The following is a 15353-nucleotide window of genomic DNA, read 5'->3' as shown; positions in this document are numbered from 1 at the left end:
CTAGGAGAGGATGCTGGGTGTGGTCAAGGAGATGAAAAAAGCCAAGGCCTTTCCCAGGGAAAGATGTAAAGGACATTAAAGAGGGTGCAGCTGAGACTTCAAGTCACAGAGACCCTCCTGCATATCAGGGGACACAGCCATAAGGCCCCTCCTGTCCAGGAGCCCAGTGGGAGACCAAGGTCAACTGGAACCTCTGGGAATTCACCTTTGAGCCCCTTGGCACCAGGACTTTAGAGATGCTCCACTCCAGCCGGCTGAATGAACAGAGGATGAGCAAGGGGTATTTCTGCCCCAGGGTTTATTAGCATGGCACCTGGCAAAGCTTAGGCACTCAGTAAACACTAGTTTTCCCTTCCCTTCCTTAGCTACTGAGAGCCAATTCATAAACACAGTGGAAACCGGGAAAAAAGAAATAAACCAATGCTTAGAAAGTAAGTATCCAGGACTTCCCTGGTGGTGCAGTGGTTAAGAATCCGCCTGCCAGTGCAGGGGACACGGGTTTGAGCCCTGGTCCGGGAAGATCCCACATGCCACGGAGCAACTAAGCCCGTGTGCCACAAGTACTGAGCCTGCGCTCTAGAGCCCATGACTGCAACTACTGAAGCCCGCGCGCCTAGAGCCCGTGCTCTGCAATAAGAGAAGCCACCGCTCGACACAACTAGACAAAGCCCACGTGCAGTAACGAAGACCCAACGCAACCAAATAAATAAATAAAAATTTTTTAAAAAAGAAGAAAGTATCCATATGTATAAATAAACATATACTATATTTAAAAGGCAGTAACACTCTTCCCATTCTTATTTTTTCTTTCTCTCATAATGTGCAACAGCAGGTAGAAAGATCTCGCGAAGGTTGCTCCAAAGCCCACGGGAGTGAATGTTCCGGTAAACCTGGGGCTCTGCTGACGGGGGCCAGGCCACGTGGGGGCAATGCTGGCACCAGGCTCGGGCACCTCTGTACCACTCGTTAGTGGTCTGGTTGGTAGCGGCCAGGTACAGACAGAAGCACAGGTAGCTCCCCAGGAGGAAGCTCAGCACCACAACAAAGCCCAACAGGAAGACAATCCTCGGGAAGGTCAGGAACAGGTACTGGGGGCAAAGAAGAAGCAGCACGTTAGGCAGCTAGGCTGTGACGCGAGTCCGGGTCAGGAACCACCGGCCATGGTCACGTCCATATACACTTCAGAACTGCCTTCCCAGCTCCCCCACCTCCATACACATCTGACCCACTGAACACAAAATCAGAACCAAAAACAGCACTGACAAACCTCCCAGGAAGAATTTCGTATGGGATAAATTAAGTGTGTGCATTGAAGGAAAAGGGGAAGGACACTCAGGAGATGATGCCAGTTAGCTATTCAGAAAATAAACAGAGAAATGAATGTAGCTCTTAGTTCATGCATCAACATAAAGTCCAGACGGACAGAAGAGATCAATCTCTCTCTGAAAACAATACGACCACAGAAATACATGTACAAGGGTATTCACTGTAGCACTGACTTTAATAGCCCCTCTTCCCAAAAGAAACAAGTTAAATGTCCATCCAGGAGGAAGAGTAAAACTCTGGGATAGTCATACTATGGAACAACAAGGAGCCTTTAAATTAGGTCAGTGTCTATGTACTAATTTGGAAAAGATGTTGGTAATGTATTGCCCAACAAGAAAGACAAAATGCAAAAATCACAATGGAATCCTATTTGTGTAAAAACAAAACTAACTCCATGAAAGTGTATGGCCATATAAATAAACATAGAGAAAAAGCCTGAAATGTACACTAAACTATAAAAGTGGTTGTCTCTGGAGAATGAAACTGTTGGGAGAGGAGGGGAATAATTCCCAGTTTATATTTTATTTTTGTCCAAGATGTTTTAAATTTTCTTCTCCCCCCCCCCCGGCTTTGTAGAGATATAATTGGCATGTAACATTATGAAAGTTTAAGGTGCATGTAATATACAACATAATGATTATATATATTATATAATGAAATGATTACAATAACGTTAGTTAACACATCTGTCACCTCACAGTTACAATTTGTGTGTGTGTGTTGAGAACCTTTATGAGCTACTCTCCTGGCAACTTTCAAATGTACAATACAGTATTGTTAATTACAGTCACCATGCTGTACGTTACATTCCCAGGACTTACTCATCTTTCAACTGGAATAACTACCTTCACTTATTTCTCCCACATCCCCTGACTCCTAAAAGTTCTGGACTACTTGAATTTGTATAAGTTCGTTTTTATGATAGACAAATAATTCTGAAAAAGTTCAATATTTTTGAAAGTTAGCAGAAAAGAAGTAGATACTTATCAAAACTCCCGAAGGGGGAGACTTGCTAACTGAAGTTACAAAGAAAAGAGACAGATTGGATGAGGAAGAATGTCTAAAGCTTTTTAAACAACCAAAAATGAGACACACAAACAGAAAGCAAATATAACAAGAATGAACTACCATTATTATCCAAAGACCTCAAAACAAAAGTTATTCTAATATCAAATAGGTAAACAATTAAAGGGCAGAATTCACAAAAAAAGATATACCAATGACTGACAGACAAGGAAAGTAATCAAAAGTAATGAAAGAAATGTAATTTGTAAAAAAGGGTAAACCATATTCTGTCAAACTAGAAGCACTTCCCATCCCAGGCATCATCAATGCCTGCTCTTATGCAGTGAAAGGAACACTTACACACTGCTCTAACCACAGGTTTTAAAAAGCAATTTGACAACATATATAAATATCGGAAGACTTATAAGTGTTGTCAGTCTTTGACCCAGTATTTATGTTGTTGGAAATGTATCCTAAAGAAAGTCCTAAATACAAAAACAAAACCATATACACAAGATTACCCATTGCAAAGGGGAAAATGCACTTCACGAGTGGAGGGAACTGGTGGTCACCTCCGTAAACCAATGAATCAACCTGGGCTTCACTGCTCCTATGTCACCTGATGGGACGCACTATGAAATACACATCCCTACCTAGGAAGCATTTTTGCCAAAAACATTTAACTTGAATCTAATCAAGGCTCTAGAACTAACTTCCAGTTTACACTAATATAAAGAAAGAGAAAAATTAGATGACAATTAGGAAAAGAAAAATCTAGAACATGGGACACTTTAAAAGATAACTAGACTACTGAACGCCAATTTAATGAAAAAAGCAGGGGCATTAGTTTAGAATAAAAGGACATAATATTCAAATGTAATGCATAACTATAAAATGGAATCTGGTTCAAGGAGGTAGAAGAGCTATAAAAGACATATTTGAAACAACGGGGAAATCTGACTATGGACTAGAGAGTATATAGATTTATTATTACTTTTCTTACATGGGATAATAGAATTGTAGATATGTATGAGAATGTTGACATTCTGAAAAAATGCATGCTCAGGTATTTAGGGGTGAAGCAACATCGTCTCCAACTTATTTCTAATAATACGGAGAAATATATACACACGTATAGAAAGAAAACAGATTAAAATGTTAACAATTTTAAAATCTAGGTGGAAGGTATATGGATAGTCGCTCTGTTATTCTTTTAACTTTTCAGTATGATTACAAATTTACATAATTGGGAAAAAACTTGAGAATAAAAACTACTCAAGGTTAAAACAACAAGGAGGTATCATGACATACCTATGAGAACAGCTGAAGTGAAAATCAGTGATAATGATAAACCTGGCAAAGATGCAGAGAAACCACTTACTCCCCCGTCCCTGGGGAGGAGAATGTAGAGAGGTACAAGCACTCTGCAAAACAGTGTGGTTCTCCTTTTCAAAACTTAAAATGGACTTACCACACAACCCAACAATCACACTGAAGACTTCTTTTCACACAGCAGCTTCTAAACCAATGTTCATAGCAGCCTCATTAGTGATAGCCAAACACTGGAAATTACCCAAATGTCATTCAAAGGCTAACTCATTAAACAAACTGTGACCCATTCTCACCACGGAAAACTATACGGCAGTAAGAAGGAATGAACTACTGATACATGCAACCACTAGGATCAATCTCAAGGAAACTGTGCTGAGTGAAAAAAACCAATCACAAAATGCTACTGTAGGATTCCATGTATGTAACAATAAATAACATAATAACAAAGACAGAAAACAGATGAGTGGTGGCCGGGCATTAGGGAGGTGGGGAGGAGGATGTGGGTATCAGGGATAACACAGGGAGTCTGTGGTGATGGACAGAAGAGCACCTTAGTTGTGGTGGCAATTACGCAAAGCTACACATGTGACAAACTGCACAGAGCTACACACACAACACAAACGAACACATATATAACTGACACTGTGGACTGTGCCAATGTCAATTTCTTGCTTTTGTGCTGTGGTTGCATAGGGATTCTGGCATGGGGAGAGGAGCTTAGGGGTGCACAGGATTCCTGTAACCTCCTGTAAATCTATCATTATTTTAAAATAAGAGTTAAAAAGAAAGATGCAGGCTTTAGGACTATGTGTGTATTTTATCATATTAAGACAATAACCTTCAATTCCTATTTTCTAAGTGCTTTTATTATAATGGGTATTGAATTTTTTGACAGGCTTTTCAGCATCTAGAGAAATAATATCATTGTTCCTAATACTTAATAATGCTGTATAAGATACTAATCAATTTCCCAATATTGAACCAACCTTGCATTCATTTAATACGTCCCACTTGCTCATTTTATTTTCTTTGAAACAAAAGGAAAAAAACACTCAAGGAGAATTAGGCAGTTACCTAAAAAAAGACTGCTCGTAAGCCATTTCCCATAAATGAAATAGAAATCTTTTAGCAATCAAATGAGTTTTTAAAGAATGGCTTTGACTTTCACATTATGGTAAATTAATGGGCAAAGAATAGTCTTTTCAATAAATGATGCTGGGGGACTACCCTGGTGGCACAGTGGTTAAGAGTCTGCCTGCCAACGCAGGGGACACGGGTTCGAGCCCTGGTCTGGGAAGATCCCACATGCCATGGAGCAACTAAGCTTGTGCACCTAGAGCCCATGCTCTGCAACGAGAAGCCAGCGCAATGAGAAGCCTGTGCACCACAACAAAGAGTAGCCCTCGCTTGCTGCAAATAGAGAAAGCCCATGTGCAGCAACGAAGGCCCAACGCAGCCAAAAATATAAATAAATAAATAAATGATGCTGGAACAACTGGATATCCACAAACTAAAGAATAAAGTTGGGGCTTCCCTGGTGGCGCAGTGGTTGAGAGTCCACCTGCTGATGCAGGGGACACAGGTTCGTGTCCCGGTCCGGGAGGATCCCACATGCCGCGGAGCGGCTGGGCCCGTGAGCCATGGCCGCTGAGCCTGCGTGTCCGGAGCCTGTGCTCCGCAACAGGAGAGGCCACAACAGTGAGAGGCCCGCGTACCGCAAAAAATAATAATAATAATAATTAACTCAAAATGATTAAAGACCTAAATGTAAGAGCTAAAATTATAAAATACTTTAAAGAATATTTAAGTGTAAATCTTCATGATCTTGGATTAAGCAATGATTTCTTAGCTATGACACTACAGCAAAAGCAACAAAAGAAAAAATAAATTGAACATCAAAATTTAAAACTTCTAAAAAAAAAAAATTTAAAACTTCTGTGCTTCAAAGAAAACTATCAAAAAAGTGAAAAGACAACCAACAGAATGGGAGAAAATATTTGCACATCCTGTATCTGATAAGAGTCAAGTGTCCAGAATACAAAAAAGAACTCTTGCAACACAAGAATAAAAGACAACCCAAATAAAAATGAGCTGCTTCTCCCTTAAACTTTCTTCTCCAAAGAAGATATACTAATGGCCAATAAGCACATGAAAAGATGCTCAATATCATTAGTCATTAGGGTAAATGCAAATCAAACCACAGTAAGGTATCACTTCATACCCACTATATGGCTATAATAAAAAAAAAAGATAATAACAAGTATTGTTAAGAATGTGGAGAAATTGGAACCTTCATAGATTGCTGGTGGGAATGTAAATGATGTAAATGTTTTGGAAATCAGTGTGGTGGTTCCTCAAATGATTACAACAGAATGTTATTTAGCCATAAAAAGGAATGAAGCACTGATTCATGCTACAAAATGAATGAGCTTTGAACATATTATGCTAAGTGAAAGAAACCAGCTCAAAAGGCTACATATTGTATGATTCCATTTATGTGAAATGACCAGAAAAGGCAAACCCATAAAGACAGAAAGTAAACTGGTGGCTGCCTGGGTCTGGGGAAAAAGGGAATGGGGAGTGACTGCTAATAGATAAGAGTTTCTTTTGCAGATGATGAGATGTTCTGAAATTAGATTGCGGTGATGGTTATGTGGTTCTGTGAATATATTAAAACCACTGAACTGTATACTTTAAAAGGGTGAATTTTATGGTGTGTGAATTATATACTGATTTTTAAAAATTATATATCAATTTTTTAAAAAAGGAATGCCTTCACGTTTTGACTCAGAAAACAGATGCCCTTTTTCCAATTTTTAAACCTTAAGTCAGAAACATACAGCCCACAACATAATTACCTGAATATTAATTACCTGAACAACAAAGACAGTGTCAACCACCTGCAAGTGTCCAAAGTCATTGATGTAAGTCTCCAGGTACAAGTCCGACACCATCACCAGCTGGACTAGAAACACAGTGCTCACCACAGCCATGGTGGTAGCCGAGGCCGTCAATGTCAAGAGGTAGAAGAGGAAGTACCTGATGTTCCAGGCCCCGATGCAGTTGTTCACCCACACACAGTGATGGTCAAAGCGGTGCACACACCGGTTGCACACACCTGCACAGAAATGGGGGAGCCACAACCCTGCGTTGATCCTTGATAATGACACCGTGCACTCCTACTGAGAGTTTCACACACTGACACTAGCAGGATGAGCTGGCAGTGTCAATGGCAGCTGCTGTCACCAAGCTTTCAGAACCGAAGGGGACAATACAGTAGCCAATACAGTAGCCACATGTGAGGAATGAGCACTCGAAATGTGGCTACAAGAGAAACTTGAAAGAATACTTTGTTGATATTGACAAATTCGCAGTTGTTTTTCAATTATGCATTGCTCCTTTGAGATCAATGTGAATAATGCTGAACTTATTAACTTGGACAGACATAATTTTAGTGAACTTATAGTGATAATTAGTGAACTTATTAACTTGGACAGACATAATTTTAAAACTGATGCTTTTGCTTTAAAGTCAAATCAATTCTTCTGATAAAGACGAACCATTATGTCAATATAGATATGGATATTAAAGAAAAATGCTGGTTTATTTATTTGTTTATTTATTTTGGCTGCGTTGGGTCTTCGTTGCTGTGCACGGGCTTTCTCTAGCAGCGGTGAGTGGGGGCTACTCTTCGTTGTGGTGCGCGGGCTTCTCATTGCTATGGCTTCTCTTGTTGCAGAGCATGGGCTCTAGGCGTGTGGGCTTCAGTAGTTGTGGCACACGGGCTTAGCTGCTCTGCGGTGTGTGGGATCTTTCTGGACCAGGGCTCAAACCTGTATCCCCTGCATTGGCAGGCGGATTCTTAACCACTGTGCCACCAGGGAAGTCCCAAGAAAAATGATGTCTTGGTACTGATTCAGTCATTGAAAAACTTTTAAGAATGTCTAGAATAGCTTCGGTATGTGAATCAGCTCTTTCTACTGTAAGTTTTATGAAATCTAAATACAGATCAAGAATTTCCAATAAAAATTTAGTGTCAGGCTTCCCTGGTGGCGCAGTGGTTGAGAATCCGCCTGCTGAGGCAGGGGACACGGGTTCGTGCCCCGGTCCGGGAAGATCCCACATGCCGTGGAGCAGCTGGGCCCGTGAGCCATGGCTGCTGAGTCTGCGCGTCTGGAGCCTGTGCTCCGCAGCGGGAAAGACCACAACAGTGAGAGGCTCGCGTACCACAAAAAAAAAAAAAAAAATTTAGTGTCTATTGATTGAGATGTACTGTAAATGTAAAAAACACGGAATTGCAAGGAATTAGTATGAAAACAGAATATAAAAAAATCCACGAATGATATTTTCATACTGATTACATGTTAAAATGGTATTTTACATATCTTAAGTGACATATAATTAAAATAAATTTTTTCCCATTTATTTTTACTTTTGCAACATGGCTACTAGAAAATTTTAAATCACATCGGTGGCTCACATTATATTTTTGTTGGACAGCACTAATCTAGAATCTTGGCCACTGCCCAGAAGAGTAGGCTCTGCCAGGACTGAAGTCTGCAAACACAACATCCTACAGAAACATCTCTTGAGCAGCAAGCACTGCCATGTGGCAAAGGAAGGGCTGTTTTGCCCAGAGCTGAAGGTTACCCACTACAGGAGAACACAAGACCTCACCTCTAGGCATCTCAAAGAAACCACTATCTAACTATCCCCTACCAACAGAGGCCGCCTCATGTCTGGAGGTCAAATGGCCCTGCTTCTAGATTTATGTAACATTCCCTTACAGATGAAGCCCACTTGTCTGCTGTGCGAGGGCAGAGCTGGAGGGGCCAGAACCAGACTTACTGCAGTGCTTGGATCGTGCTGGTTTCCTTAAATCACAAGTAGAACACCTCACGTTCTTTGGGAACATCCCTTCATCAAATTCATAAACTTGAAGAAAGAGTAATTCATTTGCTTTTGTTATGGTACCTGAAAAAAGGAAGGACAAGTGTCAGTTTCGAGCAATACAGTGGACCAGATGTTCACACAATCTGTCCTGGCAAAGCACAACTAAAACTGCTGTATTTAATATTCCAAATAATTTATTTTTTAAATTAACAGCTTTGAGATATAGTTCATAAACCCAATTCACCCATTTAAAGTGTACCATCCAATGTTGTTTTTTTTAAATTAATTAACTTATTTATTATTTATTTTTGGCTGCATTGGGTCTTCATTGCTGCGCACGGGCTTTCTCCAGTTGTCGTGAGCAGGGGCTACTCTTCGTTGAGGTGCATGGGCTTCTCATTGTGGTGGCTTCTCTTGTAGCAGAGCACAGGCTCTAGGTACGTGGGCTTCAGTAATTGTGGCGCACGGGCTCAGTAGTTGTGGCACGCGGGCTCAGTAGTTGTGGCGCGCAGGCTCAGTAGTTGTGGGGCGCGGGCTCAGTAGTTGTGGCACATGGGCTCAGTAGTTGTGGCATGCAGGCTCAGTAGATGTGGCACAGAGGCTCAGCAGTTGTGGCATGCAGGCTCAGGAGTTGTGGCATGCAGGCTCAGGAGTTGTGGCGCACAGGCTTAGTTTCTCCGTGGCATGTGGGGTCTTCCCAGACCACGGCTCAAACCCGTGTCCCCTGCATTGGCAGGCGGGTTCTTAACCACTGCGCCCACAGGGAAGCCCCCATTCAGTGGTTTTTATAGTCACAGAGTTGTACGACCACCACTACAATCAACTTTAGAACATTTTCACAACCCCAAAAAGAAATCCTTTCAGCAGTCATTCTCCATTTCTCTAATCCCACAACCCATGGCAACCACTAATCTATTTTCTGTCTCTATGGATTTGCCTTTTTTGGATACTTCATATAAATGGAATCATACAATATGTGGTCTTTTGTATCTGGCTTCTTTCATTGAGCATAACGCTTCCAAGATCCACCCATGTTATAGGATGTATAAGTACTTCATTCCTCCTTATGGTTGAATAACATTCCATCCAACAGGTATATCGCATTTTATTTATCTGTTCATTAATTAATGGACATTTGGTCCTTCAAGGATAGAAAAGATTAAAATAAGGGAATGGAGACTTCCCTGGTGGTGCAGTGGTTAAGAAGCCACCTGCCAACGCAGGAGACACGGGTTCGAGCCCTGGTGGGGGAAGATCCCACATGCTGCGGAGTTACTAAGCCCGTGCACCACAACTACTGAGCCTGCACAGCTAGAGCCTGTGCTCTGCAACAAGAGAAGCCACCGCAATGAGAAGCCTGTGCACCACAGCGAAGAGTAGGCCCTGCTCACCGTAACTAGAGAAAGCCCGCGCACAGCAATGAAGACCCAACGCAGCCAAAAATTTAAAATAAATAAATAAATAAATTTAATTTATTAAAATAAGTGGATGGGAAAAAAAAATACCTAGCAAGTATATTTCTAAAAACAGTATAATAATAAATATGAGTATCAGACAAAGGAGACTTGAGAGCAAAGAGTATTACTAGTAACAAAGAGGCTCACTGTATTTTGAAAAAAGATTCAACAGATGATACTAATTCTAAACTTGAATACATCTAATATGAGTATATATATCTATTATACACACACACACACACACACACACACACACACATATAATAGCTTCAAAATATGTGAAGGAAAAAATCTGTCAAATCTACCAACAGAATGAGATCACATACCTCTCTCAGTAATCAAACAAAAATATTAGTATGAATATAAAAATCTGAACATAATTAACATCTTGATCCAATGGACTTATATCGTTGCCTGTGCCCAAGGACTAGAAAATATAATACTCTTTTCAGGAACACAAGGATCATTTACAGAAACTGACCACATGCCTGGGCATAATGCAAATATCAGTAACAACTTTAAAAGAAACAGTTTCATATAGACGGCAAGCTCTGTATATAACACAATTAAATGATAATGTTTAAATAGTTCTAAATAATCTGTGGGACAAAGAAGAAAAAAATAAAACTAGAAAACATTCAAAACTGAAAGATCATGCAAACCCTACATAGCAAACTTTTTGCAAAGCCCTTGGAGGGATCACTACTTGTTTGTAGCACTGTCAGTGAGACAGACAGTTGATCTGTCACCATTTTCTATACTAAGAGCCTCAACTTACCAGGGTTTGTTTCACAACTTAGGGCAAAAAAAAACAGGTTTACAATCAGCAGCAGATAAGGCAGAAAAAGGTAATTCAAGGAGAACTCCAGCTCTTGACAGAGGCCAAATATTTCCCAGGTGTATTCAGTATAAACCATTCCTTGCAAGAGGAGATGCAGGATAACAAAGGTGTGGTTTCTGAAAGGACACAGGTACATGACTTGTTCACAGGGGCGTCTCTGTGAAAAAATCACACCACACTACAGGAGGTGAACCAACGGACAACCACTTCCTTTGGGTTTGAGACAACAGTAAGAATTACATTAGAAATCATGTGGAACATTTCACCTAGTGCCTACCACATAGTAAGTACTCAATAAATGTTATCTATTATCATCATCATCTTTGTTGGGAACTGAGGTCTCAGTATCAGTATATATTTCTTTTTACAGAAACGCACGTCAATACTTTCCCATTCTTTAAGTATTGATACTTAAAATTTGATATGTCAAAACCCCAGAGATAAAAGGCAGATTATCTGTCAGTAGAGGTTCTGAACCCAGGACTCTTGATCCCTGCAGCATCCCTCCCTGTATCATGCTGGAAACAAACAAGGAACCTCCTAGAGCTAGAGGACAGCAACAGTTAATAATCGAAACAGAAAAGAAGATAATACTTAAACTCTGAAATATAAATACCGTGTATGGAAGAGATAATGAAGCAATCTTAGCATGGCTCTCCGAAGGCATTCTGGAATTATATACGAAATTATCTGAAACAAAAGAAAAGAGAAAGGTTCAGTTTCATTTCTCTTTCTCCCCACTCCTAAACAAATTAGATGCTTCCCTTTCAGCCAGCAATATTGGTGATATTAAGGCATGTTTCTGCATGTGAGCAGAGAAGAGATTTAAGTGAGAATAAAGAGGAGGGCTTCCCTCAGCTGCCCTTCCTATGATGTCAACTCCTCCATTTCCATCCTGACCCCAAACAAGGCACTAAGTCGGGGTCTTCAGGCAAAGACAGGTGAGCAGAGGGGCTGGATCAGGTAATGCTGATGTGAACTGTTAATGTAGCCTTTCCCTGCCTTGGGTTCAATCCTAGGTTCCAGAGTCCACCTCCAGACCACGGAGCATTAGCCCAGGTCCCCCCACCAGGCCAACCCCTTCCCAAGGCTGCTCACCCCAATTCTGCTCACTTTGATCCCTGGAGGAGTGTGGGCAGCCTGATGTTCAGCTTTCTACTCACACTACCCCCAGTTTCACCCATCAGGCCCCTCCAGGCAGACACTGCTCACATCCATGCCCAACTACAGGCATCAACTCTAGAGAAAAACAGCCAACCTTGAGAATGCTATCTTCTCTTAAAGCATCATCAAAAGATTACTTTTGGGACTTCCCTGGTGGTCCAGTGGTAAAGAATCCACCTTCCAATGCAGGGGATGCGGGTTCATTACCTGATCGGGGAACTAACATTCCACATGCCCACGTGCCACAACTACTGAGCACACGAGCCTCAACGAGAGAGCCTGCGTGCTGCAAACTACAGAGCCCACATGCTCTGGAGCTCACGTGCCACGACTAGAGAGAGAAAACCTGCGCACCACAACTAGAGAGAAGTCCGAGCGCCGCAACTAGAGAGAGAAACCCAAGCACCGGAATGAAGAGATCCCGCATACCTCAACAAAGATCCTGTGTGCTGCAACTAAGACCCGACACAGCCCAAAAAAAAGGAAAATAAATAAATTAAATAAATTTTTTAAAAAAAGATTACTTTCAACAGTAACAAAAACAGAAAGAGAGAGACTTTCGAATATACCGCAAGTGCCATAAATGAAAGGACAAGTGAACGAACGAATAAAAAATGGCATCTCTTTTTTTTTTTTTTTGGTACGCGGGCCTCTCACTGTTGTGGCCTCGCCCATTGCGGAGCACAGGCTCCGGATGCGCAGGCTCAGCGGCCATGGCTCACAGGCCCAGCCGCTCCGCGGCATGTGGGATCTTCCCGGACCGGGGCACGAACCCGCGTCCCCTGCATCGGCAGGCGGACTCTCAACCACTGCGCCACCAGGGAAGCCCGGCATCTCTTTTTTGTTCTGACAGAAAACTGGTGAGCCTTTTAGACTGGTGGTATCCAAAATCCCGTGGTCTCCAACCATCACTGTTACCTGTGCTCCTCTTCTGACCAGGCCTTTAAAGCAATGGGTTTTCGAGCAGATGCAGATCGTAACAACACCAATCAGCATAAAAGCCAAGTAGAACAAGAAGAGAACCAGAAAGTCCATCCTGGGGCTACAAAGGAACAGAAGCAGTGTGACTATTACTGAGGGATATAGTCCAACACATATTCTCAGACATCAATTCCCTAAGTGACTCCAATTCCCTAAGTGACTCCAAGCAGGATTCTTCATCCTTCAAGCACAAATTGTCTCTCAGTGGGGCTTCCCACCTGGTCACCCTTCAAAAGTTTCCTAATCAAACCACTGTGGTCTGCCTTGTGGCATCTCCTGCCTGCAAATCCCAAAATAAGTGGGGAAGAATATGCAAAATGCATCCCCCTTCCCTCCCACAACGATAAATCAGTCTTTTACTCCCCTGAATATAAATATTCACAATGACACTGATATGAAGGTAACCAAAAGAATCTGCTGACATTGCTCTTGGAACAAGCATCCACCAGAGGCAGTCAGGGGGCCCCAGCCAGGATCAGGCATGCTGTCCTATGAAGATCCCTCCAGGACAGTGACCACAACAATCAGGGATCACCCAGGGGGACCAGAGTCAACACACAGGCCTGTATTAAGAAACTGGAAATGGTTACTATTGGCCTTGGCAGATATGGTTCTGGGCAGAACTTCCAATTAAGATAACCAAACTAGAAAATCCTCACGAGATAAGACAGAGGAACAAAGAGCAGCAGTTCTCACGAAGTGATTCAGGGTCCCCAGCCTACATATTTCTTTTGCTTGGATAGTTTTCAGCCGGCAGCTCTGGCATTCCTCCTCCGAACATTCACGGAGAATCCAAAAGGCATCTCCTCTTGTTCAGCGGCGTGCGCCCGGCACAACAGGTAGCACCCAAAGCTGCAGGAGACATGGCTCCTCTAGGAAGCTGGATCTGGCTGCGGAGACATCAATTCAACCCTCACATAATATGACAGGCTAGGAGTCAGGGGCGGAATACATTGTGTAAAAGAATTTGGAAGTCAAGGGATGTTGAGACCCCGCAGGATGTACGGGGCTGTAAGATTTCTAGACAAAAAGTTCATTGGGAAGAAATAACCCGGGAGCCTTGGATCTCGGTGTTTATCCCTATACCTGAGGAGCCCACGCTGGGGACCCAACAGAAAAGCATTCCCGATGCTACTCTCCGTCCGAAGATCCCAGCGGGTGGGCCTGGCCGGCGCTTTCCCCGGGAGCCGAAACCGGGGTTGGGGGCATGGGAGGTGCACAAGATCTGTGCGCCGGGAGGGGTGGAGGTGGGGCTGCAGCTCCATACACAAAGGGGAAGGGCGAGTCAAACAGGGAGACGAAGGGCCCTGTGGCAGCCCGGGTATCTAACAGCCCAGTGGAGGCGGACTTACCGCCGAGACCAGTCCAACGCCAGCCGCACCTGGTCCGCGCCTCTAGAGCGCGTCCCCAGGCTTCCGGTGGATCCGTGACGTCATCACGCGACGCCATCGGCTAGGCCGACTTCCGGCGGAGGGGCGTGCGGACAGACGGTGGGGCGGAGCTGCGGCTCGTGTTCCGCACCCTCGGAGTAGTCTTTCGCTTCCCGCCTTGACTCCTCCAGAATGTGGTCAAGTCTGACGGCTGGGAGGTCCAACTTTATAGAGCCGTTGCCAGAAATCTTACAAAGAGACTGTCCCAGGCCTGGTGCGGGCGAGGACGCCGCTGTTGTGAAGCGGACCGAGCCGCCCACCGGCCTGGGTAGAGCCCAGTCATGGCTCGGCTCCCAGCCGAGCAGGGACCCCGGGCGGCCCAGGGCAGGCACACCTAGGGGCTCACACCCTGTGTCTTAGTGGTGGACAGAGTTCGCTTTGCTTTCTGCCAATCACACCGTTGGGACATGTCTGAACCGTCCCAGTGTCTTTGCTCCTGCTGTCTCAGAACACCTCTGAACATCCTGCCCCTGGGAGCATGACGATTGATTTGACTCCAAACCTAGAGGATAAGAAGGAAGGCTGTTTAATGATAGTTGAACCTGGAGTGAGAAAAGCTGCTTCCAAACATAGCATTGACAAGTCCCCTGTGGGGTGTCCCTTTTACCCTGAACGCCTCTGAATCAGCTGAGACCAGTCTATTCTCGATGCCTCTGAAAACTTGTCTGTAACTGAGCCAGGCCTATCCTTCTTTTGAGGGGAAATGTCTGTGATCTCCAAACGCTGGCATTAAAGCGCTTCTCTTTTGCGGTCTTTGCTACCTACCCAGCTTACAGCTTCTTAATTTTTTTTTTTTTCCTTCTTAAAAAACTTACCAAGCTGGGCACTTTCTGATACATTGTGTAAAAGGCCTTCACGAACTTGTGGACACAGAGTTGAAAAACAAAACCCCAAAATCAGAAAATGTGATACCACCGGGGAGGA

At 43.2% G+C, this 15353-nt stretch overlaps 1 protein-coding gene across 3 annotated transcripts; it reads right to left on the bottom strand.

Annotated features, from left to right (window-relative positions):
* Positions 1–747: 747 nt before the first annotated feature.
* Positions 748–14458, bottom strand: ZDHHC4 (zinc finger DHHC-type palmitoyltransferase 4). Of its 3 annotated transcripts, none has more exons than XM_012532623.3 (8): positions 14352–14458; positions 13722–13889; positions 12937–13060; positions 11471–11544; positions 10792–10970; positions 8512–8637; positions 6537–6781; positions 748–1088 (listed from the first exon to the last, which is right to left on the bottom strand). In XM_012532623.3, exons 2-8 carry the CDS (start codon positions 13778–13780, stop codon positions 798–800), a joined length of 1098 nt encoding a protein of 365 aa, XP_012388077.2. In that variant the 5' UTR covers positions 13781–13889; positions 14352–14458; the 3' UTR covers positions 748–797. The 3 variants fall into 3 exon arrangements, with proteins under 3 accessions (XP_012388077.2, XP_033282743.2, XP_004268992.2); XM_033426852.2 differs by lacking the exon at positions 14352–14458 and adding an exon at positions 14086–14307; XM_004268944.3 differs by lacking the exon at positions 14352–14458 and having other exon boundaries at positions 13696–13864.
* Between the last annotated feature and the right edge of the window lie 895 nt (positions 14459–15353).

This window comes from Orcinus orca, chromosome 16, assembly GCF_937001465.1.
Source record: "Orcinus orca chromosome 16, mOrcOrc1.1, whole genome shotgun sequence".
Taxonomy (NCBI): Eukaryota; Metazoa; Chordata; class Mammalia; order Artiodactyla; family Delphinidae; genus Orcinus; species Orcinus orca.
The sequence above is the reverse complement of the archived record's forward strand: the minus strand, read 5'-3'. Positions and strand labels throughout refer to the sequence as shown.

What these genes read in the sequence shown, in the direction of transcription:
- ZDHHC4 (XM_012532623.3), bottom strand. Translation starts at nt 13,780, where the DNA reads ATGTTCGGAGGAGGAATGCCAGAGCTGCCGGCTGAAAACTATCCAAGC. An exon ending in TATCCAAGCAAAAGAAATAT is followed by an intron (nt 13,061 to 13,721) that starts GTAGGCTGGGGA and finishes GTTCCTTTGTAG; the next exon opens with CCCCAGGATGGACTTTCTGG. An exon ending in TGGTCAGAAGAGGAGCACAG is followed by an intron (nt 11,545 to 12,936) that starts GTAACAGTGATG and finishes CTTTTGTTTCAG; the next exon opens with ATAATTTCGTATATAATTCC.